Source organism: Diospyros lotus, chromosome 6 (assembly GCF_014633365.1).
Source record: "Diospyros lotus cultivar Yz01 chromosome 6, ASM1463336v1, whole genome shotgun sequence".
Classification (NCBI taxonomy): Eukaryota; Viridiplantae; Streptophyta; class Magnoliopsida; order Ericales; family Ebenaceae; genus Diospyros; species Diospyros lotus.
In genome coordinates this window covers 698,819-726,759 of record NC_068343.1, presented here as the reverse complement: position 1 = coordinate 726,759, position 27,941 = coordinate 698,819, and the positions used below count along the sequence as shown (strand labels likewise).

The following is a 27,941-nucleotide window of genomic DNA, read 5'->3' as shown; positions in this document are numbered from 1 at the left end:
GTCGGCTCTGATACCACCTGTAACATCCCGCTCGAGCGATAGGAAGAACCGGAACAACTTACCCTGATGGGCCTACACGAACTTCCCAGGGGGTCACCCATCATTGGATTGCCCCAGGTCTTGCCTTGGGTGCCTACGGGAATGAAAAAGAGATGCCGTCAATTACCGTTGTTCAGTCTCTTGTGTGCACTTGTGCTTCTTCAAGCCTTGAAACTTGGCTTCTGCTACCAGAATTCTAAGGTGGTGGCGGGTTGCATGGAAGCTGAGAAGAAAGCACTTCTCAAGTTCAAAGGTGGTCTCACGGACCCCTCGGGCCGGCTCTCTTCTTGGGTTGGGGAAGATTGTTGCGCATGGAGGGGTGTGATTTGCGACAACAGAACTGGGAACGTTGTGAAGCTAAAACTCCAAAATCCGTTTTCAAGTAATATTGATACTGGTGGAATGGTTTATGAATTGGGAGGGGCGATCAGTCTGTCTTTGCTTGACTTGAAGTATTTGAGGTACTTAGACCTTAGCCAGAATAACTTTGAAGGCAGACGGATACCTGATTTCTTTGGATCTCTTACAAAGTTGAGGTATCTCAATCTCTCTGGCTCTTCTTTTGGTGGGGTAATCCCACCAAGTTTGGGAAACCTTTCCAGATTGCTTTATCTAGATCTCAGCGATAAATTTCTAGATTAGAGGGCAAGGATTTGAATTGGGTATCAAGTCTTTCCTGTCTGAGGTACCTAAATTTGGGAGGTAATGACTTGAGCAAGGTCTCATCTCATTGGCTTCAAACTGTTAATTTGCTTCCTTCCCTTGTAGAACTACACTTGCCTCAATGTCAGCTTCTCAACCTCCCGCTATCTCTTCCATCCACAAATTTCACATCTCTCTCAGTACTTGAACTTTCCAACAATGGCTTCAACTCCTATGCTATACCCTATTGGTTGTTCAATCTTAGTGCCCTCGAAAATCTTGATCTATCAGAGAATTCCTTGGGAGGCCAGTTGCCAGCAAGTGTAGGAAAGCTTTGCAATTTACATATATTAAAGCTTTCTTTAAACAATTTTAGTGGTGAGGTAACTGAATTCATCAATGCTTTATCAGGATGCACTAATAGTAGGTTAAAGACGTTGGACTTGGGATACAACACATTTAGAGGTTCAATTCCTAACTCCATAGGAAATTTATCTTCTTTGGAGTCCTTGTACCTCTCTTCTAATCAAATGAGTGGTAGCATCCCGGACAATCTTGGGCAGCTCTCTTCAATGATAGTGTTAGACCTCTCTGAGAATCCATGGCAAGGTGTCATAACTGAAACCCATTTGGCAAATCTCTCAAAGCTTAAAGGAGTTGACAATGACTAAAGCTTCGCCGAATATCTCAGTTATCTTCAAAATTGATCCCCATTGGCTTCCTCCTTTCAAACTCAAATATATCAACATCAGATCATGCCAATTAGGTCCCAAATTCCCCACGTGGCTTCAAGATCAAAATGAGTTGAAAACTGTGGTACTAAACAATGTAAGAATTTCAGGCCCCTTACCTGATTGGCTATTGAAGCTGGATGTGCTTGTTGATGAATTAGATGTCGCTCACAATAACTTAAGCGGACAGGTGCCAAACTCACTGCGCTTCAGTTACCAATCTACTGTTGATCTTAGTTCAAACCGCTTGGAGGGCCCTCTTCCACTTTGGTCTTCCAATGTAAGTGCACTTCATCTGGGGGGCAACTTGTTCTCTGGGCCAATTCCTCCTGACATTGGTGAGGCAATGTCAATATTGATAGACTTAGATATCTCCCGAAACTATCTAAATGGTAGCATTCCCTTGTCAATAGGCAATCTGACAGCCTTGAACAACCTAGCCATCTCAAATAATCGACTATCTGGAGTAATTCCAAACATTTGGAATAGCATGCCATCTCTGTACTTCATTGATCTGTCAAACAACAGTTTATCCGGTAAGATCCCAAGCTCAATAGGCTCCCAAGGTTGTTATCTCGTATTTCTATTTCTGGGTAAGAATAATCTTTCAGGGCAGGTCCCATCCAGCTTGCAGAAATGCACACATATGGAAACTCTTGACATTGGTGACAATAAACTCTCTGGAAATCTTCCATCTTGGATCGGAGAAACCATGCTATCTTTATTGATTCTTCGCGTGAGAAACAATTCCTTTACAGGACACATTCCTGGGCAATTATGTCGCCTCTCCAATCTTCACATATTGGATCTTTCACACAACAAGCTCACAGGGACAATCCCAACTTGTTTAGGGAATTTGAGTCGCTTGAAAATTGAGCTTGAGTTGGATTCTGAGCGATATGAAGGGAGCTTGCAGGTGGCCACCAAGGGTAGAATAATGGAGTACACAGAAACCACCCTTTACCTTGTGAATAGTCTTGATCTCTCCAGCAATAACTTATCCGGTGGCATTCCGCAAGAACTGACCATGCTTTCCAAGTTGGGCACCTTGATCTTGTCCAGGAATCAGTTGACAGGAAAGATCCCGGAAATGATTGGGAACTTGAAAGATTTAGAAACCCTCGATCTTTCCCACAACAAACTTGTGGGTGAAATCCCAACAAGCATGGTTTCTTTGACCTTTCTAAGTCACTTGAACTTATCGTTTAACAATTTATCTGGTAAAATACCCACAAACAATCAGTTTCAGACGTTCGATGATCCATCCATTTATGGGGGTAATCTTGCGCTTTGTGGGACTCCATTGGCAACCAAATGTAGTGGCAGTGGTAATGGCAATGGCGAGGCACCTTCTGGTGGGGGCAAAGATGATGAAGACGTTAAAGGTCGGTTGGAGAAGCTATGGTTCTACTTGACTGTCACAGTAGGATTCTTCATGGGATTTTGGGGAGTCTGTGGCAGTTTGATGATTAAGAAACGGTGGAGACTTGCATATTTTTGTTTTCTCGAGAAAATAATAGATGAAACCACTATATTAATCTTTAAAACCACTAATCGTTTGAAGAGGATGTTTAAGAGGTGAGTTAATTGCACTTACATTGATGTAATTTGGGTTATTTCAAATGAGGAATTCATAATTTAAAAATATTTTTGAGGGTTTTTTATTTTATATTTTGCTCAAACATATATATATATATATATATATTTGAAAGCCATCAATTTTCATTAGATTAGCAAAGGGAAAACGAAAATAAAATAGGAATAGAGAAGAAAATAAACAAAATAAACATGGGTGAAAAAAATAAGTGGATGAATCATGTTTAGTTTTGTTTGGGCTTAGTTCGTTTATTCTAAAGGTATTTTAGTTTAGCTCGTTTACGAGTGTTAAATTTTGTAAGAAATATTCAAACTCGGTTCATTAACAAGTTTTAATGTTTAAAGTGACTTGCTTAAGCTAAAAAATATATTGAATGTTCATGAACAAAAAATTATAAAGTTTATTTGTAAACAAGTTTGTTCTTTGACAAAAGTATAATCATTTATAAATAAACTATTTTTTTATTAAATAGTTTATACAATTATATTAGTTAACAAAATTATGAATTTTGAAGAAAAATAAACGCTAAAACATCTCAAAAATCTATACGAATACCGTTATTAAAACAAAGAAATGAATTATAAATGAACATAAACTAACTGATTAGACTTCTCTTTGAGTTCAGCTTATTTAATAAACAAATTCTATAATTTTGCTCAAATTCATTTACTTATTTAATTAAAAAATATAAATTATCTATTAATTAAATATATTAATTCATTTATATCCCTATTCAATAATAACATTTAACAAAGTTCTATAGTTGAGTAAAATGAAGGACTTAAAAAATAGTGGCATGCACCATCGCCGATACACTATTTGTTGGATGAAACTTATATTTGCAATATCTTTTCTAGAGCTCCATTATTCTCATCAATAGACTCCAAATATCACATATTATAATATTTTTGTGAACAACTTATCGTGTCTTGACAATAACTACACTCTATATATATTATATTCTCACTCACTCTAATACATGAACTAGACGTTTGTCATCTAAGTTAAGGATTTCTTGTTTGGATGTACATTATTTTATATAAAAAAAATATTTTTTAGATCTTATTTTCTAGTTTTTGTTTGCATTGTATTACATTTTAAAAATTAGTTATATGTATATATAAACATATATACGTAAGTATGGAGATAACTCTAGTTTTGAATTTTTTTAAGATAAGGTGAGTTGGCTTTGGATTTTGGGGCGTTTGTTAAAATGAGCAAGATAAGGTGATATCAAGATAAAATTGGGATACTTTCCGGACCAAGATATGGAATGATCAAGATAAGGCCGGGAAGCATTCCAAGATTTCTATCAGACTGTTTGTTAAATTTTTTAGAATCCATTGGTAACTGTATTTTTTCTTTCCACGTGTTTGTTAATACATATGATAAACACCAAGATAAGGGTTTTTTTACCAAAATATCCCTATTACCAAATTTATGATTAAAATAGTATTTTATGATTAATATGAATTATCAAAAAAATTAAGATTAAAATTAAAAATAATATTTTATTTTCTAAATTCAAGTTCAAAAATAAATTTAAAAAGAGTTGAAAAGTATAAATAATAATTGTTAGGATTACAATAATTCCACCTACATAATTAAAAATAGCCAAAACATATTTTCATAATAAATAATAAAATATAAAATTAAATAAAATAATTTAAAAATTGATGAAATGAATTATATTAGTTAATAAAATATATATAGAGAGAGAGAAATTTAAATTTTAAAAATTAATGAAATGAATAATGTCATTTAAATTTTGAAAATTGTCAAAACATATAATAATTTAAAAATATATTAAATAATATTAATTATAAGAGATAAATAAATAAGCTTTTTAATAAATTTAAATCTTTAAAATACATTAAATGGCATTAACTATCTTACAAGGGGTAGATAAGTAATTGAGACTTATCCTGAAAGAGCCAGATAAATTTATCCGATGGGAGAGGTCGGATAAATTTATCTTGAAAGGGGGAGATAAGAGGTCACGTGATGCCTTTTTCGAAAATGACCAGACAAGCTTAACAAACACGTTGGAAAGACCAAACATCCGGAATGCTTCCCATATCTGACATTTTCTCCCTCTTATCTTAATTAACAAACACCCCCTATATATATTGTATTCTCAATCACTCTAATACATGAACTAGACGTTTGTCATCTAAGTTAAGGATTTCTTATTTGCATATAAATTATTTTATATAAAAAAATTAATTTTTAGATCTTATTTTTTAGTTTTTGTTTGTATTGTATTACATTTTAAAAATTAGTTATATATATATAAACATATATATCTAAGTATAACTATAGTTTTGAATTTTTTTAAGATAAGTTGAGTTGGCTTTGGATTTTGAGCCAATATATCTAGAGTAATTTTTAATTATTGTCGTGCTTGTTAATCTCAGACTAGTAAAGAGTAGCTTGGACAAATAGAGATAAACGTGAGGCTCGCATTTTACCGTAAATATTAATGGTTATCCTTTAAAGTTAAGCTCGCCAAAAAGACACTTATCATCTCCTTATTCCTTGTTAATAAAGACACATGACATGATGAGATTAGTTGATGTTTAGGTAAATTTTTTTTCTTGAATAATTTTTCATCAACTTCTATTTTCTCAAGAAAATGGAAGGAAAAATGACTGTGCCAATGCTTGTTGCTGTGAATTTGAAAGGAATTATTTAAGAGATTGAAAGAAACTAGAATTGCATTTTCATTTAAGAATGTATCATTTTCCTACATTTTTGGTCTTATGGTCAAGGTGGTAGACCACCAAATGCCAACAAGGAATGCTGCTTTCGTAGCCAAGTTTAGGAAAGCTTTGCAATTTGCAGACATTGAAGCTTTCCATGACTATTTCAGTGGTGAGGTAACTGAACTCATCAACGCATTATCGACATGTAATAATAGCAGGTTAGAGACGTTGGACTTGAGATACAACACTTTGACGGGAAGGCTCCCTAATCTATATATATATTGGGATACATAAAGAAGTTGAGGGAGCTTCAACTGCAGGAGAACATGTTCAGTGGTTTTGGTTCAATTCCCGACTCCATGGGGAACTTATCTTCCTTGGAGTACTTGTACCTCTCGAACAATGAAATGAGTGGTAGCATCCCAAGCAATCTTGGGCAGCTCTTATCAATGACAGGTCAAGCTTAAAGGAGATGCAAATAACCAAACATCATTGGGCGCCAAATATTTCACTGATTTTCACAAAATAATAAATCTATATGAATACAATCTACTCATATAGAATTGTCTTTTTTTGTCATTTCAATTATTAATGTTAGGATAATTATATTATTTATTATTTTATTTACTAACAATATTATTTTCAGTCACAACTCAAAATTTCATTCACTCTCTTCCTTATTAATTTAAAATTTAAATTTTAACCTCTCACCTTATTTAATGAATTTTTAGAATTCCAAAAATCACAATGGCTTTCTCCAAGAAGCTATTATGTGCTTCTTCTTAGTCAAAATTTCATTCTCTCTCTTTCTTGATAATTTAAAATTTTAAATTTTAATCAATCACTTTATTTAATAAATTTTTAGAATATCAATATTAACAATGGGACACACGCACGTTTTAGAATATCAATTTTTAATATCAATATATCTATATATAATATGTCAAATTTTTATTGATGAATGTATTCAGTTAAAACATATTAAATACGAATTAATTCTATTCAAAATATTTTTTATGTGACGAATGTTTAATCGAATTTTTTATTGTGTATAAAATATATCAAACCAAATAATACTTATAATTTTTTTTCCATACACTGAATTGTTAACAAAAGTCCTAGCCTATGGTTTGATTCCCATTGTAAACAATTTGATCATTTTCTTTCAAAAAAATTGATTATATTTTTATTTTTCTTATATATAAGTTTTTTTATTATTTATAAAATAATTATTCACTAATACTTACAATGTAATCATAGTTACTTCCAACCGAAACACTTTGATTGCAATGATGGAATTTGGGTGGAAATAAAATGAATTCCTGAAAATTGAAAGTTTAAATTGTTTGATTAGTATAATTTTCTATCTAGAAAATGATATTATTTTCCATCTTTTCGTGTTTGATTGATAATATTTTTTATAAAATTTGATCATTTTCTTAGCATTTTGTGTTTGATAGGCATTATTTTTCATAAAAAATGTATAATTTTTCGTGGAATTCAATGGTGAAAATGTTTTGTTTTCCAAACTTACTAATTTATACATAATTCTTTTTTTAATTTCTATGTATTTATATTTATATTTATTAATTATTCCCCATCACAAAATTCAGATATAACGCAATTATTTTCAATTTTTCATATTTAAGAGCAATTATTCTATATAAATACTCAATTTCTCACCCCAAACCCACTCTTCTCTCACCCTCTCTTTCTCCCTTTTACAACTGTCGTCAACCCCCATTGCCACCACTATCGCACCGTCATCGACCCCCACAGGGAATAGCTGTCGCACCACCATCGCCCCTCAACACCACCGCCGTTGACCCCTACAGGGGACAACCACCACACAGCCGTCGACCCCCACCGCCAACACCACTGCACCACCGTAGACCCCCAATGTTGCCACTCCAGCCCTTCCTCTTTTTTCCAATGCCACTGCTCCCACCCTCTCTCCCTTTCTTCGCCTTCCATCTCGCCACTGTCGATCACTCATACAGTCTTATGCTCAGTGAGTCTCTCTCTTGCTTTTTCACTTTCAATTGTTTGAAAAATTTCATCTCCTCCCCCCTTAAGAATTGCTTTTCTAGCAAAAGTATGGTCATCATGTGACCAAAACATGGAAATCATTCTCCATAAAAAATTTAGGTAATCAAACACATCTAAACCTGGAATTTGAGTAGAAAATAGTCATTTTCCATAAAAATTGTGGGCAATCAATCAGGGCTTAAATCAAAATCATGTTAGTATTTAAAGTTTTTATAGTGTTTATATAGTTAACATTATAAAAACTACTGTATAGTTATTAAGAAATTATTATCCTCAAATAGATCAAATAGTATATATTATATATATTACATACATATGAATTCAAATATTAAATTATAAAATATTATAAATCAAATCAAATTATAAAATTATGATTTAGTTAGGTTCAACTATAATTTTGTACAACTTTACAAAATCATATATTCTTTTTACAACAACATATAAAACAACATATTCAGCCTTTTTTTCACTAAATATATTCTTTTTAAATCAAAAATATATTATACAAAATCATCTAAACTGGAATGAACTCATTTTGTAACTTTGAAAAATTTTGGTGAGCATAGTTTTTCTTGCTATTTTTAAAAACTTATTTTGTAGTTTTGTTTCAATTTTTAAGATATGAAATGAAAATCAAATTATAAATCATAATATTATAATATTTATTTTTAATAAAAAATATATTCATATATCCATCATAATATAATTATATTTCTTCTCTTTTATCATTCATACAAAACATAAAATTTATTTATTTTTTAATTATCTTATGTATAAATAATTAAATATATTTTTATCGTATTTTTTATTTATATTATGTTGTTCACCAAACTTAAAATTTATATTTATTATAAATTTTATATTTTAGTTTAAATTCATAAGCAACCAAGATATATCAATCTTATTCTTAGTAAACATTATAGTAAATTACATTTTAGGGGTATATCAGTCCCTAAAGTGTTATTTGTTATTAGTACGTATGTCATTATGAAATAATGTTGTAATTTATGAGTTAGTTATTAATTTATTGTTTTAAGCGATTGGCTCACTATGAGATATAATTTTTTGAGTATTTTTAATTATTTAAATTAATATTTTGATTTATTTCTATATTATGAATATAATTATATCTTTTTTTGTAGTCGTAAAATGATCTATGAGTTGTTCTTTATCTAGATCTATCAAGTAGTTATTACATAGAATTATGTCGAATCGGAAAGGGTGTAGTATTGATTTGATCAAATTTATAGATTTTTTGCATGATCAAGTAGTAATTAGATAGAATTGTGTCCAATTGACAATGATCTAGCACTTATTATATAGATTTATGTGAAATTACAAAGGAAAAAGTAGTAATTTTATTGAATTTGTGCATATTTAATAATTTATTCAATCTATATGTTGTTCCTACCTAGATGATTTATGTGTTATTTTCTATCTAGACAATCAATGTTGTTCATCAAACTTAAAGTTTATATTTATTATAAATTTTATATTTTAATTTATATTCATAAGCAATCAAGATATATCAATTATATACAAGCAACCAAGATATATCAATTTTTATTCTTACATTATAAGTTTGATATGTTATATAATATGAATAGTATTAATTACAAATAATATACATTAGTAAATTTATCATTCCCCGCCTAACTCGAACCCAAAAATTAAAAGTCCCTCCAAACCCAATAAATTACATCTATAAATTATATTTATGTTCAATATAATTTATCTCATTCTCATTCTCCATTTTTTGGTTAATGCAAAAAGAATAAAATTAAATATTAATTACAGCTCTTTTCATAACTAATTTTTTTTACTTTGGAAATGTGTAACTTTAATATGTTGGCATTAATTTTAGACGGGAGTTTAGGAGGGAAGCATATGAGTGAAAAAAATTTAGTATGTATTTAGAATTTTTTATAAGATTAAAATTATCTTTTTGTTTTATTAAATATTATAAAATAATATAAAACAAGCATTAAATAACTTTTCAAAGTCCTTTTCAAAATTGATCTTGGTTCTTCCTCCGTTCAAAGTTAGATACATAAACTTCAGAAATTGTGAATTAGGTGCCAAATTTCCCACATGGCTTGAAAATCAAAATGAGCTGAGAAGTGTGGTACTCCACAATGCTGGAATTTCAGGGTCCCTACATGATTGACTCTTGAAATTGGATTTGCCTCTCGATAAACTAGACGTCTCTCACAACAACTTAAGTGGGACAAATGCATAACTTATTGCGTTTCAACTACGGATCCACCGTTGATCTGCGGTCAAACTGCTTTAAGGGCCCTCTACCACTCTGGTCTTCCAATGTTAGTGAACTTTATCCGGGGAGTAACTTGTTCTCTCCTGAACAATTCCTCTAGAAATTGGCGAAGAACCTAGGCAATTTAAACGGTAGCATTCCCTTGTCCCTAGGCAATTTAAAATATCTCTACTACCTGAACATCTCGAACAACAATTTTTCTTTGTAAAATCCCAAGCTCCATTGGCTCTCTAAGATTCCTTGAATATTTGTTTCTGGGTGGGAACAGGCTTTCTGGTCAAGTCCCTTCCAACTTGCAAAATTGCACAAGACTGGGTACTCTTGACGTTAGTGACAATCAACTCTCTGGAAATCTTCCATCTTGGACCGGAGAAGCCATGCCAACTTTATCGATTTTCCGTGCGAGGAACAATTCCTTTACAGGGCACATTCCTTGGCAATTATGTGGCCACTCTTATCTTCAAATATTGGACCTTTCAAACAACAAGCTTACTGGGATAATCCCAACTTGTTTAGGGGATTTGGTGGTATGTTTACACGTTTCTACCGTAAAAAAAGGCTTGTATGTGAATTTCTGAGAGCACCTAAACACTTTTCCAAACCTTAGTCCTCCTCTAGAGAGATGTCTTACCTCTTCTCTTTGGAACCCTCCAAAAGGGTCTCCTGGTCCCCTCCACCACACGATACTTTCTATTTGTTGGTAGGCCTATCTTTTAGTTCTTCGCCTATGGGCACATCACTATCTGTTCCAGCAATTTAATGTAATGGTCATTGGTTTCGCTATCTAGCTAGCATTAGCAAGCATTCAATGTTGAATTATGGGAACGTGCGTGACATTTGGCTTTGATTAAGCTTCATGACCGGTGGACTGACAAGACTGATCAGTGAGAGAGAACAAGACGCCATTGCCGGGGATGCCGAGGCCGGGAGTGGGATGCTGGCACTATTCATAAGACTTTTAAATTCTGATTGTCAATTAATCAAATCTGTATAGTCAATCTGCGTAATGTATACGGTGCAAACCATTGTGTCAAGGCACAAATAAGAAAAAACATTGTATATTTATTTCTAAAAATTGACACTAATCATGTTGATCATAATTTATTACACTTATCATTAAAGAAGATTACAGAAGTATATATTTACACATTCCTATCGTAAAAAATGCCTGCAGATGGATTTCCAAGAGCCCCTAAGACTCTTGAAAATCTTAGTCCTCCCCTGAAAGAGATGTCTTCCCTCTTCTTGTTGGAACCTTTCAAGAGGGTCTCCCAAACCCTTTCCCATGTGAGACTTCCCCTTTGTTGGTGGGCCTACCTTTTAGGCTTAGTCTATGTGCGCATCGCTACCTGTTCCAGGAGTCCAATGTAATGGCCAGCTAGCTTACATTAGCAAGCATTCAATGTTGAATAATGGGAACGTGAGACATTTGGCTTTAACAATTCAAAATCAGTTTTCCCATTCTAATTAACCCTTTAATGCAGGAAGACTTGTAAACCAAGAAGTCTTGGACTAAGCTTCATGAACGGTGGACAGACAAGACTGACTAGAGAGAGAAAAAGGGAAGCCATGGCCGGCGACGACGAGGCTAGGAGTGGGACAAGGCGGATAATTGATTAGATGGACAAATACCCTTTTCCAAAGTCCAGGCAACATTTTGGGTAAATTACATTTTATTTTTGACTTAATGCATTATTTTGTCCCCCAACTAATCAAAAAAATGACTTTAAGAAATTCAAGTATTTTGTACTCATTGTTTATTTCTGAACTAAATATTTTTGTACATTTTCAATCCTTGATTTAACTACCGTTAAAAGAAGCGTTAACTTTACCTCATCAGCACTATCACCTCATCAAATATACAAAATAATAATTAAATGCATAAAATAATTAGAGACATACATAAACAAAATTAATAATTAAATAAAAAAAAATTAACAAATATACACATACACAAAATTAATAATTAAATACACAAATCAATAATTAACTATACAAATTAATAACTAAACACAAAATATGCATTTAATACAAAAATAATCAGATATATAATTTTACATAATTAATAATCAAATACATAAAATAATTAAATAAACACATACAAAATTAATAATTAAGTACACAAATCAATAACAAAATATACACAATATCAATCACACAAAGTATCACTCAACAGCAGTAGTAACAGCTCATTTAAGAAAAAGAAGATGACGACGACGCTGGAGGTCTTCATCACTGTCGATCATTGCCACCACGCGCTAGATCTAGTTTTGGGGGAGAGAGCAAGCTAGTGGGTTGGGTAGGGGAGGGTCAGAATTATTCCAATTCGTTCGAAACAAAGGAAAAAAAAAAACAAGGGTCCCGAGATCGAGCAAGGAACTGGACATCCCATTAAATGATGCTTTTGTTTCTTTGACTTCTTAAGCTGGAAATGAGTTCTTTTCTGGTCCTCGGTACTTGGAAACTCCATCTCGCACAAGGAAATCAGCGTTCACGAGGGAGCTAGCGATATACAAGGTTTTGGTTTTTTAACAGGGCAGAAACGCATTCAGGGCTTTCTCCAGCGATGATGAGACTACCTCTGTTGCTATTAGCATATTCGAGCATAACTCCCTCCTTAGGGAGAGTCAGAGGGTGACTGTTTCCAAGGTAAAGCTAGTTAGATCTGATGCTAAGGACCGGTTGCTTGATTCGACGTGAAGAACGATAGAGAGTGGTCGACAGCTGTTTCACGAAGCCCACAAGATTGCTAGTCGATGGGTGGTTGTTTCAATGGTAGTCGATAGGTGGGGGTATATGGGATGGGTCACAAATGTGGGGGATGGGTGAATCAGAGGGAGACTAATTTTTGGTTTTGTTTTTTTTAAATTAGGGAAAGAAGCTGATGGGAATAATTTTGATGAGGCAAAGTTAACGCCTCTTTTAATGGCAGTTAAGTTAAGGATGAAAAATGCACAAAAATACTTAGTTCAGGGATGAACAGTGAATACAAAATATTTGAAATTCTTAAAGCCATTTTTTTGATTAATTTAGGGACAAAATAATGCATTAAGCCTTTATTTTTAAATACCTAAAATTAAATACTTCCAAATTCTGATTTCCAATCAATCAAACCTGTATAGTCAGTGATAGGTGCAAACCATTATGTCAAGGCACATATATGGAAAAACAGGGACACATGCATGAATAATAATATTCAATTTTGAGCCCAATAGCATCTGTAGACAGCCAATTTTGACAATGGTTTGACTACAATTCATATATTTTTCAGCAATCTAGTGATATCGTTAGTTATAGAAGTGCTCAAATTTAGATGACATTTTTGGCTGTGACAATTCAGCATCACTGTTTCCTTCTAACTTTTAAATGCACGGCCGCTGGACGACACTAGTAAGGGTGCTCCACAGAGACTTGGGTTGAGCATGATCAATGGATGGAGAATGGCTGGCAAAGACTAAAATCCTGTAGGTTCACACTTGACATCATTCCTAGTCAATGAAGTCAATCTGTACGGAATTAATGTTTTGGGTTCATCAATTTCTCAGAAACTACACGCACAGATATTTCATCTATATATGTATAATCTCGTATGTTATGCATCACAACTAACAAATACTCCACTTTGTAGGATGCTCTTGCCTTGGGTGCCGATGGGAATGAAAAAGAGATGCTGTCAATTACCCTTTTTCATTCTCTTGTGTGCACTTGTGCTTCTTCAAGCCTTGAAACTTGGCTTCTGCTACGAGAGTTCCAAGGCGGTGGCGGGTTGCATAGAAGCTGAGAAAAAAGCACTTCTCAAATTCAAAGGTGGTCTCTCGGCCCCTCGGGCCGGCTCTCTTCTTGGGTTGGAAAAGATTGTTGTGCATGGAGAGGCGTGATTTGCGACAACAGAACAGGCAACGTTGTGAAGTTAAAACTCCAAAATCCGTTTTCAAGTAATATTGATACTGATGGAATGGATTATGAATTGGGAGGGGCGATTGGTCCATCTTTACTCGACTTGAAGTATTTGAGGTACTTAGACTTGAGCAAGAATAACTTTGAAGGTAGACGAGTTCCAAATTTCTTTGGATCTCTCACAAAGTTGAGGTATCTCAATCTCTCCGGCGCATCTTTTGGTGGGGCAATCTCACCAAGTTTGGGAAACCTTTCCAGCTTGCTTTATCTGGATCTCAGCAATAACTTTGCTCCATATTTAGAGGCCAAGGATTTGAGTTGGGTATCAAGTCTTTCCTCTTTGAGGTACCTAAATTTGGGAGGTGCGAACCTGAGCGAGGCCTCATCTCATTGGCTTCAAAGTGTTAATTTGCTTCCTTCCCTTGTAGAATTACACTTGCCTCAATGTCAGCTTCTCAACCTCCCGCCATCTCTTCCATCCATAAACTTCACATCTCTCTTAGTAATTGAACTTTCCAACAATGGCTTCAACTCCTCTACTATACCCTATTGGTTGTACAATCTTAGTGCCCTGGAAAATCTTGATCTATCACAAAATTCCTTGGGAGGCCAGCTGCCAACAAGTTTAGGAAAGCTTTGCAATTTACAGATATTAAAGCTTTCTTTCAACAATTTTAGTGGTCAGGTAACTGAACTCATCAACACTTTATCAGGGTGCACCAATAGCAGGTTAGAGACATTGGACTTGGGATACAACACACTGTCAGGAAGTCTCCCCAACTCATTGGGCTATCTAAAGAACTTGAGGGATCTTCAACTATGGCGAAACATGTTTAGAGGTTCAATTCCTAACTCCATAGGAAATTTATCTTCCTTGGAGTCCTTGTTCCTCTATTCTAATCAAATGAGTGGTAGCATCCCGGACAATCTTGGGCAGCTCTCATCAATGGTAGTGCTAGACCTCTCTGAGAATCCATGGCAAGTTGTCATAACTGAAACCCATTTGGCAAATCTATCAAGCTTAAAGGAGTTGACAATGTCTAAAGCTTCGCCGAATACCTCAGTGGTCTTCAAAATTGATCCTCATTGGCTTCCTCCTTTCAAACTCAGATATATCAACATCAAATCATGCCAATTAGGTCCCAAATTCCCCACATGGCTTCAAGATCAAAATGAGTTGAAAACTATGGTACTACACTATGCTGGAATTTCAGGCCCGTTCCCTGATTGGCTATTGAAGCTAGATGCGCTTGTTGATGAACTAGATGTCTCTTTCAATAACTTAAGTGGACAGGTGCCTAACTCACTACGCTTCAGTTACCAATCTACTCTTGATCTGAGTTCAAACAGCTTCGAGGGCCCCCTACCACTTTGGTCTTCCAATGTAAGTGCACTTTATTTGAATGATAACTTGTTCTCTGGGCCAATTCCTCCTGACATTGGTGAAGCAATGCCATTATTAACAGACTTAGATATCTCCCGGAACTATCTAAATGGTAGCATTCCCTTGTCAATAGGCAATCTGACAGACATGACCAACCTAGCCATGTCAAATAATCGACTCTCTGGAATAATTCCAAACATTTGGAATGGAATGACATCTCTATACTTCATTGATATGTCAAACAACAGTTTATCCGGTAAGATCCCAAGCTCAGTAGGCTTCCAAGGTTGTTATATCGTATTTCTATTTCTGGGTAAGAATAATCTTTCAGGGGAAGTCCCATCCAGCTTGCAGAAATGCACAAATATGTTTACTCTTGACATTGGTGACAATAAACTCTCTGGAAACCTTCCATCTTGGATCGGAGAAAACATGCTATCTTTATTGATTCTTCGTGCGAGAAACAATTCATTTACAGGAAACATTCCTTCACAAATATGCCATCTCTCGATCTCCACATATTGGATCTTTCAAACAACAAGCTCACAGGGATAATCCCGTCTTGTTTAGGGAATTTGAGTGCCTTGAAAACTGAGCTTAAGTTTGATTCTGAGCGATATGAAGGGAGCTTGCAGGTGGCCACCAAGGGTAGAACAATGATGTACACAGAAACCACCCTTTACCTTGTGAATAGTCTAGATCTCTCCAACAATAACTTATCCGGTGGCATTCCACAAGAACTGACCACACTTTCCAAGTTGGGCACCTTGATCTTGTCCAGGAATCAGTTGACAGGAAAGATCCCGGAGATGATTGGGAACTTGAAAGATTTAGAAGCTCTCGATCTTTCCCGCAACAAACTTGTGGGAGAAATCCCAGCAAGTATGGTCTCTTTAACATTTCTAAGTCACTTGAACCTATCGTTTAACAAGTTGTCTGGCAAAATACCCACAAACAACCAGTTTTTGACCTTCGACGATCCATCCATTTATGAGGGTAATCTTGAGCTTTGCGGGACTCCACTGGCAACCAAATGCAGCGGCAGTGGCGAGACACCTTCCGGTGGGGGCAAAGATGATGAAGACGTTGAAGGTCGGTTGGAGAAGTTATGGTTCTACTTGACTGTAGCTCTAGGATTCTTCACAGGATTTTGGGGAGTTTGCGGCAGCTTAATGATTAAGAGACAGTGGAGACTTGCATATTTCTATTTTCTCGAAAAAGTGATAGACAAAACCATTGGATTATTCTTCCTAACCGCTAATCGTTTGAAGAGGATGTTTAAGAGGTGAGTTAATTGCACTTATATTAGATGTGATTTGGGTTATTGCACGGGAGGGCTTTATATTTTAAAAATATTTATGAAGGTTTTTATTTTTTTTATTTTCTGCTCAAACATATTATTTATATATATATATATGAAGGTCACTTATTTCCATTAGATTAGCAAAGTGAAAACTAAAGCAAAATAGGAATAGAGTAAAGAATAAACAAAATAAAATTAATAAAAATAAGTAAATAGATGAACCAAGTTTAGCTCAGTTTGATTTTAGTTTTTTTATTCCAAAGGTATTTGAGTTTTTGGCTCATTTATTTGTTAATTAAACTCTATAAAAAATATTTGAACTCTGCTCGTCAACAATTTTTCATGTTCAAGTCAACTCGTTTAAGTTAAAAAATGTGTTGAATGTTCATGAATGAGAAGTTATAGAGTTTGTTCATAAATAAAAAATAAGTTTGTCTATGAACAAAAATATAATCATTTGTAAATAAATTATTTACTTAATGAATGATTTATACAATTATATTAATTAACAAAACAATAAATTTGAAGGAAAAAAAAAAAGAAACAAACCTGAAAACATTCTAGAGATCTATATGTATATCGTTATTAAATAAAAAAAGAAATAAATTTTAAACGTATTGTAAATGAACTGAACAACCTTCTGTTTGAACTCAATTTGTTTAATAAATAAGTTTTATAATTTTTTAAAATTTACTTCCTTACTTAATAAAAAATATAAACAAACTTTTAATTAAATATATTAATTTGGTTACATTCCTATTCAAATAATAATATTTAACAAAACTCAAGCCTAATCAAGTGAAATGGCAACTCAAAATAGTTGCATGCACCATCGCCAATACTTAATTTGTTGAACGAGACTTATATTTGCAAATTCTTCTTTAGAATTTCATTATTCTTGTCAATTGACTACAAATATTATAAATTACAATATTTAGAATTTCATTATATTTGCAAATTCTTCTTTAGAATTTCATTATTTTTTGTGAGCAAGCTATCTTACTTGACAATAACTCTATATATTACATTCTCATAACTTGTTTTGACAATAACTCTATAGATTGTATTCTCATTCACACTAATACATGAGTTAAACATTTGTCATCTAAATTAAGAATTCCTCCGTTTGGATGTAAATTGTTTTATATAAAAATATTATTTTTTTATCTTATTTTCTACTATTTGTGTGCATTGTAATATTTTTAAAAAAATTAGTTGTATATATATATATATAGGTATGCACATAAATGTGCATGCATGTATATATATTTATGTGTGCATGTGTGTACAGTACACTACATGCATGCATGTGTCTATATTTGTGTTTTGCATGTATATACATATACATTATTCGTATGGATACCAATATCAGCCCAAGCCCAGCGCCCACTTGCAAAATCAACAAGGAAGAATACCAAAAGTTAGAATAAAAAATAAGAACCCAAATAAAGGTGAAAGTCACAATGGGCCAGGAGACCCTCTCGGGTAAGAGATATATAAGAGACCCTTAGAAACTCGGGGGGACCTTAAGGGTGGCCTTAGAGACCCTTAAGAAAACTCGAGAAACTCTGAGGGAGACTCGGAAAACTCTGAAAAGTTTTTGGAGACTCCAAGGGAGACTTGAAAAACCTTTAAGGAAAGTCTCTTGCAAGATATTTCTAGAATGAAAAACCAAATTCTGAAATTCACTTAAAAAACAGATAAAGTTTATCTTAATTCAAATTGATCTCAGGATATCAAATATAGTATTTACAAATCTCTTCCCGCAACTATAAATAGGTGAACTATCAGTCCGCATAGGCAAATCACTTTTACTACTTTAAGAGTTTTGTAATTTCTTTTACAATTTCTAAAAATCAAACTTAAATACTAAAATATTTGTGTTGGGAATGTAATGTGCTATTAATTTCTTTCTTGCAAAATATCTAAAGGTTCGAGATGCTTCTTTCTTAGACAATAAATTTATTATTATGTTCAAACGATAATAAATATATTTATATTTATTTGTATGCAAGTGTATCTGTGCACATATTTATGTATATATTTAATTATTTATAATCATACACACATATATATAAATATAGAAATAATTAATTTGTTCATTTTGATGTAAATAAGAAAATAATTTATGAATTTTAAATTAATAAATTATTTTACGTTTTGCATAATATATTATAAAAAAAATATTATTTTCCTATCTTTTTGGGTCCAGCAAACGGGCTAAAAAGGTAAGCTTATTTCACCCTATTGGGCGAGTTGAAAACTAAACCTATTTCTGGGCGATTATTTGAAGTAAAGAAATGTGTTGTTGCTGGCTACGAATGAAGAGGAGAATACTAGAGGGCTAAATATTATAAGTGCCCTTAACATTGCATTAAGAAATAAAAAAGTTATTCAACCTTAATTTATAGTAAAAAAAAAATTATTAAATTTCAATTTAGTATATAATTTTATAATTATCGTCAATTGTCATTAAAAGAAGTTAACAAAATTTTAATATTTTTGTACTTTAATACAGAATTTAATGACATTTTTATACTTTAGTGCAAAATTTAATTATATATTTTTTTTATGTAAAATTTAGTGACCATTTGTGTTGTTTAATTGTTTATATTGTTATACACGTCAACACTCTATTAGCCTCTTTTAAGGGCAATTGACGATAATTATGAAATTGTATATTAAATTAAAATTCAATAATATTTTTATTTCTTAATATAAAATTCACTAATCATTTATGTTATTTATTTGACATAGAATTTATAAAGATAACTCAATTCTAATTTTTTTTTATGAGGAGGTGAATTGGACTTGGATTCTTAAAAAATGAAGTGAGTCAAGATATTTGAAATTATATTTAATAACTCTGACCAAATAGAAATAAATACGAGGCTCAAAGTCTCTCTTAGATGCTGATTGTTTTCCTTTAAAGTTGATATGAGTAAAAAAGATGTGTTATCTTATTATGACTTATCAACAAAGACACGTGATTTGACGAAATTGGTTGATGTGTAGATAATTTCTTTTTCTCGGATAATTTTCCTTCCATTTCCATTTTCTAAAGAAAATGAAAGGAGAAATTAATGTGTGAATGCTTGTTAGTGTGAACTATTTGAAGAGAGAGTATTTAAGAGGTTTAAGAAAATATCGCCGTGTAAAAGAAGCTATAATTGTATTTAAGAGTGTATCATTTTTCAACAATTTTGGTCTTATAGTCAGGGTGGTCGACGACCAAATGCGAACGAGTAATGCTGCAAGGACCCATAGACAGGGATTGATATCCTTCAATTTGGAGCATAGCATCTAGACAATTAGATGGGTACAAAATCATCTGTTATATGCCCAAGCATAATAGTGTATTTATTATTGAAAAAAAGTTTTAACTCCAAACTACAAGGGTTCTATAAAAAAGAAATTTTCCAAAAACCTTAGTCCTTCTCAAGAGAGGTGTCTTATCTCTTTTCTTTGGCTTTGACAATTCAAAATCAGTTTTCCCATTCTATTTAACCCTTAATGCAGGACGACTTGTAAACAAACAAGTCTTGGATTAAGCTTCATGACCGGTGGACAAACAAGACTGATTAGAGAGAGAGAGAGAGAGACGCCATTGCCGACGACGCTGAGACTGGGAGTGGGACCTCGACGATTAATTTATTAGATGGAAAATTGCATTTTATTTTTAAATACCAGTATTTATAAGATCTGTAGTTAAGTACCAAAAAATAAAGACTTTCAAATTCTGATTATTAATTAATCAAATCTGTATATACAATCAGTCTGCGTAGTGCATACGGTGCAAACTATTATGTCAAGGCAAGGACAAGAAAAAACAGGGACATAGACATAAATAATAATCTTCAACTTGGAGCCCAATAGCATCTCTAGACAACCAATATTGACGATATGGTTTGGCTACAATTCATATCCTTTTCAGCAATTTAGTGACATCGGAAGTCATAGAAGTGCTCAAATTTTGATATGGAATAACCATATTTTGATTTATTTGTAGACTTCAATCTGTTTTTGATTTGGTCCAAGACCAAAAAAGGGGTCACAGTTCATATAATATTAAAATTTTAGATGACATTTTTGGCTTTGACAATTCAACATCACTGTCTCCTTCTAATTATTAAATTCATCAAGGCAGCTAGACGACCCCAGTAGGGTGCTCCGCCAAGACTTGGGTGGTTGAGCATGATCGATCGATCGATCGATGGAGAATGGTTAATATATATGTGAAGGCTGATGAACCATTAACACTTACAAAGGCAATTTGGGTCCTCACATACATTAAAAAAAAAAAAAAAAAAAACACGAGTAAGAAATAAATTGAGTAAAGTTATCAAAAGCTCGAATTTTAGGATGCCATGTTTATTATTTTTAGTGATTTTGTGTGTTTTGGTTACATGGTTCTTCAATTTTATTGAGTGGGCGGGTCATGATGTTATTAAAGAGAATTTAATAAAAATATTTACTCAAAAATAATAGATAGTAGATGTTAGAATTTTGGTCTCAACTGATGTTTTCTTTGAAGATAAAATTGGAATTGAAAGAGAAATAAGAAAAATTATAAGGGAAATAGACAGAATATTAGGGAGAATAAGAAATAAATGAGGTAGAAACTAACAAAAAATATGGAAAAACTAAGAGAAATGGGAGAAAAAATAGACAAAATTGAGAGAGAAGAGAGAAACTTCAACATTTTTTTTTTTTTTTTTTGATAATTCATGCCCAATGTCAGCATTGTGGGGTTACAGTTTTATATATAAAATTAATCAACAGTTATTTATGACAATTATAGCAATTATCACTTTCACTTCATAAACAAATATATAGAGTGTTTAAAAATAAAGATATAACAATTGAAAAAAAGATACATCCCAATTCATGGTGAGAGAATAGTGTCTAAACTAAATTTTCATAAACAAATATGCAGGCACATTTCAATAAATAGTCAATGTACCTACTTTATCAAACAACAATTAAAGAACTTTGTAGAGTTACTTTGTTACACCGTATTATTAACAAGAATTTAATATAAAATTTTATATAAAAACAATAGATAGTTGAGTATATGAACTGAATTTTCATACACGGATATGTAGGCACATTTCAAAGATAGTCGATGTATTTCCTTTGTAGCTAGGATAACAATTCAACTTTATTAAATTAATTTATGTCCTGTGGAGTACAGTGGTACAATTTGTTAAAAAAAAATCTCAACTCTTCCTTGAGAGCATTTTTGTACAAAATTCTATGTTCAAATATTATTTTTATTTTACCGATTTCACTATCTGAATACAAAATTATTACATAATATATAACACTTGCAATAATCAATAATCTGTATAGGGTTATCCTTAACTCTACAGAGATTATAATTTGACTGTTTTGCAAGAGAATATGCATCTTAACATTTGAAGTGGTAGAGAATTTATAGCAATAACCCAATTCTAAATTTTTTTAAGTTGATGTGAATAGTACTTGAATAATGGGTTGAGATATCGAGAGTAATCTCTAATTATTGACGTTCTCGATAATCTCATACTAGTAAAGAACACTTCAGACTAAATAGAGATAAACGCGAATCTCGAATTCTCTTCTAAATACTTGTAGTTATCTTTTAAAGTTAAAATCGGTGAAAAGACATATGTCATATCTCTTTATTATTTATTAATAAAGACACGTAACATGACGAGATTCGTTGATGTTTAGGTAATTTCTCTTTTCAGGATAATTTCTCATCAATTTCCATTTTCTTAAAAAAATGAAAGGAGAAATCACTGTGTCAATGCCTGTTAAGAAAATGAGAGGAGAATTACATTTAAGAATATATCACTTTCCTACATTTTTGGTCTTATGGTCAAGGTGGTCGACCACCAAATGCGAACAACAAATGCTGCAGGACCATAGACAGTGATTGATAGATATCCTTCAATTTGGAGCTTAGATGAGTACTAAATTACCTGTTGTGCCTACAAATAATAATGTATTTATTGTTAAAAAAATTGTCTAAGTATTTTTTTTTTTTTTTTTGGTAAATAAGAATTGTATTAAGAAAAAAAACCAACGCCACTATAAAAAAGAAATGATTAGAGGGCACCTAATATTTTCTGTACAAATATTTTGATATAAAAATTAAATTTTCAAACGAAATTACAGAACTCTTAAAGAGAATGAAGTGTCTTATATAAAAAAATGAGCACTTAGCTATTTATAACTGAGTTAAAGAAGATAATCATAGCAATTATTGATTTATCAAAATTGACACTGATCCTGTTCATCATAACCTATTATACTATCATTCAAGAGATATATTTACACATTTCTATCATAAAAAAATGCCCTGTAGATGAATTTCCGAGAGCCCCTAAAACTCTCTTGAAAATCTTAGTCCTCCTCTAAACAGATGTCTTACCTCTTCTGGTTGGAACCTTTCAAATTCATAATTAACAGATATATAATTTTACATAATTAACAGATATATAATTTTACATAATTGATAATCAAATACATAAAATAATTAAATAAACATATACAAAATTAATAATTAAATACACAAATCAATAACAAAATATTCACAATATCAATCACACAAAGTATCACTCAACAACAACAGTAGCAGCTCATTTAAGAAGAAGATGATGACGACAACACTGGAGGTCTTCGTCGCTGTCGGTTATCGCCACCACGAGTTAAATCTGGTTTTGGGGGAGAGAGCAAGCTGGTGGGTTGGGTAGGGGAGGGTCAAAATTATTCCAATTCGTCCGAAACAGAGGAAAGGAAAACAAGGGTCCCGAGATCAAGTAAGGAACTGGACATCCTATTACCTGATGCTTTCGTTTTTTCGACTTCTTAGGCTGGAAATTAGTTATTTTTTGATTCTCAATACTTGGAAACTCTATCTTGCACAAAGAAATCAGCGTTCACGAGAGAGCTAGCGATAGACAAGGCTTTGGTTTTTTAACAGGGGCAGAGACACATTCAGGGCTTTCTCCAGCGATGATGAGGCTACCTCTATTGTTGTTAGCATATCCGAGCATAACTCCCTCCTTAGGGAGAGTAAGAGGGTGACTGGTTCCAAGGAGAAGCTAGTCAGATCTGATGCTAAGGGCCGATTGCTTGATTCGACGTGAAGAACGATAGGGAGTGGCCAACAGCTACTTCACGAAGCCCACAAGATTGCTAGTCGATGGGTGGTTGTTTCAATGGTAGTCGATAGTTGGGGGTATATGGGGTGGGTCACAAATGTAGGGGATGGGTGATTCAGAGGGTGACTAAATTTTTGTTTTATTTTTTTAAAATTAGGGACAGAAGCTGACAGGAATAATTTTGATGAGGTGGCAATGCTGACGAGGTAAAATTAACGCCTCTTTTAACGGCAATTAAATCAATGATGAAAAATACACAAAAATACTTAGTACAGGGATGAACAGTGAGTACAAAATACTTAAAATTCTTAAAGCTATTTTTTTGATTAGTTTAGGGACAAAATAATGCATTAAGCCTTTATTTTTAAATACCTAAAATTAAATACTTCCAAATTCTGATTTCCAATCAATCAAACCTGTATAGTCAGTGATAGGTGCAAACCATTATGCCAAGGCACATACATGGAAAAACAGGGACACATGCATGAATAATAATATTCAATTTTCAGCCCAATAGCATCCGTAGACAGCCAATTTTGACAATGGTTTGACTACAATTCATATATTTTTCAGCAATCTAGTGATATCATTAGTTACAGAAGTGCTCAAATTTAGATGACATTTTTGGCTGTGACAATTCAGCATCACTGTTTCCTTCTAACTTTTAAATGCACGGCCGCTAGACGACACTAGTAAGGGTGCTCCACGGAGACTTGGGTTGAGCATGATCAATGGATGGCGAATGGCTGGCAAAGACTAAAATCCTGTAGGTTCACACTTGACATCATTCCTAGTCAATGAAGTCAATCTGTACGGAATTAAAGTTTTGGGTTCATCAATTTCTCAGAAATTACACGCACAGATGTTTCATCTATATATGTATAATCTCGTATGTTATGCATCACAACTAACAAATACTCCACTTTGTAGGCATCTCTTGCCTTGGGTGCCGATGGAAATGAAAAAGAGATGCTGTCAATTACCCTTTTTCATTCTCTTGTGTGCACTTGTGCTTCTTCAAGCCTTGAAACTTGGCTTCTGCTACGAGAGTTCCAAGGCAGTGGCGGGTTGCATAAAAGCTGAGAAGAAAGCACTCCTCAAATTCAAAGGTGGTCTCTCGGACCCCTCGGGCCGACTCTCTTCTTGGGTTGGAGAAAATTGTTGTGCATGGAGGGGCGTGATTTGCGACAACAGAACAGGAAACGTTGTGAAGCTAAAACTCCAAAATCCGTTTTCAAGTAATATTGATACTGATGAAATGGATTATGAATTGGGAGGGGCGATCGGTCCGTCTTTACTCGACTTGAAGTATTTGAGGTATTTAGACCTCAGCAAGAATAACTTTGAAGGTAGACGAGTTCCAAATTTCTTTGGATCTCTCACAAAGTTGAGGTATCTCAATCTCTCTGGCGCGTCTTTTGGTGGGGCAATCTCATCAAGTTTGGGAAACCTTTCCAGCTTGCTTTATCTAGATCTCAGCAATAACTTTGCTCCATATTTAGAGGCCAAGGATTTGAATTGGGTATCGAGTCTTTCCTCTCTGAGGTACCTAAATTTGGGAGTTGCGGACCTGAGCGAGGCCTCATCTCATTGGCTTCAAAGTGTTAATTTGCTTCCTTCCCTTGTAGAATTACACCTTGCCTCAATGTCAGCTTCTCAACCTCCCGCCATCTCTTCCATCCATGAACCTCACATCTCTCTTAGTACTTGAACTTTCCAACAATGGCTTCAACTCCCCTGCTATACCCTATTGGTTGTTCAATCTTAGTGCCCTCGAAAATCTTGATCTATCACAGAATTCCTTGGGAGGCCAGCTGCCAACAAGTTTAGGAAAGCTTTGCAATTTACAGATATTAAAGCTTTCTTTAAACAGTTTTAGCGGTGAGGTAACTGAATTAATCAATGCTTTATCAGGATGCACTAATAGCAGGTTAGAGACATTGGACTTGGGATACAACACACTGTCAGGAAGTCTCCCCAATTCATTGGGCTATCTAAAGAACTTGAAGGATCTTCAACTATGGCGAAACATGTTTACAGGTTCAATTCCTAACTCCATAGGAAATTTAACTTCCTTGGAGTCCTTGTACCTCTCTTATAATCAAATGAGTGGTAGCATCCCGGACAATCTTGGGCAGCTCTCATCAATAGTAGTGCTAGAACTCTCTGAGAATCCATGGCAAGGTGTCATAACTGAAACCCATTTGGCAAATCTCTCAAGCTTAAAAGAGTTGACAATGACTAAAGCTTCGCCCAATATCTCAGTGGTCTTCAAAATTGATCCTCATTGGCTTCCTCCTTTCAAACTCAGATATATCAACATCAGATCATGCCGATTAGGTCCCAAATTCCCCACATGGCTTCAAGATCAAAATGAGTTGAAAACTGTGGTACTAAACAATGCAAGAATTTCAGGCCCCTTACCTGATTGGCTATTAAAGTTGGATGTGCTTGTTGATGAACTAGATGTCGCTTACAATAACTTAAGCGGACAGGTGCCTAACTCACTGCGCTTCAGTTACCTATCTACTGTTGATCTGAGTTCAAACCGCTTCGAGGGCCCTCTACCACTTTGGTCTCCCAATGTAAGTGCACTTTATTTGAGGGATAACTTGTTCTCTGGGCCAATTCCTACTGACCTTGGTGAAGCAATGCCATTATTGACAGACTTAGATATCTCCCGGAACTATCTAAATGGTAACATTCCCTTGTCAATAGGCAATCTGACAGACATGACCAACCTAGCCATCTCAAATAATCGACTCTCTGGAATAATTCCAAACATTTGGAATGGAATGACATCTCTATACTTCATTGATATGTCAAACAACAGTTTATCCGGTAAGATCCCAAGCTCAATAGGCTTCCAAGGTTGTTATATCGTATTTCTATTTCTGGGTAAGAATAATCTTTCAGGGGAAGTTCCATCCAGCTTGCAGAAATGCACAATTATGGATACTCTTGATATTGGTGACAATAAACTCTCTGGAAATCTTCCATCTTGGATCGGAGAAACCATGCTATCTTTATTGATTCTTAGTGTGAGAAACAATTCATTTACAGGAAACATTCCTTCGCAAATATGCCATCTCTCTGATCTCCACATATTGGATCTTTCAAACAATAAGTTTACAGGAATAATTCCAACCTGTTTAGGGAATTTGAGTGGCTTCAAAGCTGCGCTTAATTCTACGCGATATGAGGGGAAGTTGCAGGTGGCCACAAAGGGAAGCTTACTCATCTTCGGAGAATCCAACCTCTACCTTGTAAACAGCATAGATCTGTCCAAAAATAACTTGTCTGGAGGCATTCCACAAGCACTAACAACACTTTCAAGATTGGGCACCTTGATCTTGTCAGGGAATCAGTTGACAGGAAAGATTCCAGAGAAGATTGGGGATTTGGGAGCTTTAGAAACCCTCGATCTCTCCCACAACAGACTCGTGGGTCGAATTCCAACGAACATGGCGTCTTTAACTTTTCTGAGTCACTTGAACCTGTCATACAACAATTTGTCTGGTGAAATACCTACAAGCAACCAGTTTCAAACCCTCATCGATCCATCGATTTACGAGGGCAACCCTGCGCTTTGTGGGACTCCCCTGGCCAAATGCGATGATAATGGAAACAAACCTTCCAATGGGGGCAAAGAAGAAGAAGATGAAGATGAAGATGCCGATGGTTGGCTGGAGAAGCTGTGGTTCTGGTTGACTGTAGCATTAGGCTTCTTCATCGGATTTTGGGGAGTCTCTGGCACTCTGGTGATGAAGAAACGCTACAGAGATGCTTACTTCAGTTTTCTCAACAAAATTAAAATGTAAATTAGGTTATCAATTTGTTCAACAAACCCAACGTTTGAAGAGGAAATTAGGTATTTAGGCCATTAAACTATTTTATATAATTAAAATATATTTCTTGTGCCATCTTATTGTTTGTGCCCCTCAATTTCACTAAAGATGATAAATCATAAATGTGAAATTTTATTTCATTACATATAATAAAAATTAAATTCACGACTCACCAATATAAATCTAACATATTACTTGTTCGACCATAATATATGTCTTTTGATATATAATATGATAGTGAAACATATAATTTTAATGTTTGAAGCGAGATTTATGAATTTATATATTATATAATGTGTCAGAAAGTATATAATTAAAAT

General features: G+C 33.8%; 3 protein-coding genes and 1 pseudogene across 3 annotated transcripts; all 4 read left to right on the top strand.

Annotated features, from left to right (window-relative positions):
• Positions 1-124: 124 nt before the first annotated feature.
• LOC127803143 (receptor-like protein EIX1) lies at positions 125-786 on the top strand. Its single transcript, XM_052339184.1, has one exon. The coding sequence runs from the start codon at positions 142-144 to the stop codon at positions 679-681; it is 540 nt and encodes a 179-aa protein (XP_052195144.1). The 5' UTR covers positions 125-141; the 3' UTR covers positions 682-786.
• On the top strand, positions 684-13,819 carry LOC127803627 (receptor-like protein EIX2; the record flags this gene model as incomplete). Its single annotated transcript, XM_052340018.1, has 5 exons — positions 684-1,327; positions 1,434-2,990; positions 10,307-10,565; positions 12,574-12,687; positions 13,667-13,819. Coding segments are annotated over 5 exons (2,727 nt in total), but the record flags the coding sequence as incomplete, so codon positions are not given.
• On the top strand, positions 13,616-27,594 carry LOC127803139 (receptor-like protein EIX2). The gene is made up of 2 exons (XM_052339178.1): positions 13,616-14,395; positions 25,435-27,594. Exons 1-2 carry the CDS (start codon positions 13,994-13,996, stop codon positions 27,592-27,594), a joined length of 2,562 nt encoding a protein of 853 aa, XP_052195138.1. The 5' UTR covers positions 13,616-13,993.
• On the top strand, positions 15,088-16,726 carry LOC127803142 (receptor-like protein EIX2; annotated as a pseudogene).
• Positions 27,595-27,941: the final 347 nt, after the last annotated feature.

Bases quoted from the DNA above. Each gene is read 5' to 3' on its own strand.
- LOC127803143 (XM_052339184.1), top strand. From the start codon at position 142: ATGAAAAAGAGATGCCGTCAATTACCGTTGTTCAGTCTCTTGTGTGCA.
- LOC127803139 (XM_052339178.1), top strand. From the start codon at position 13,994: ATGGATTATGAATTGGGAGGGGCGATTGGTCCATCTTTACTCGACTTG. The intron at 14,396-25,434 runs CTCCCGCCATCT...CAGCTTCTCAAC, and splicing joins CTCAATGTCAGCTTCTCAAC to CTCCCGCCATCTCTTCCATC.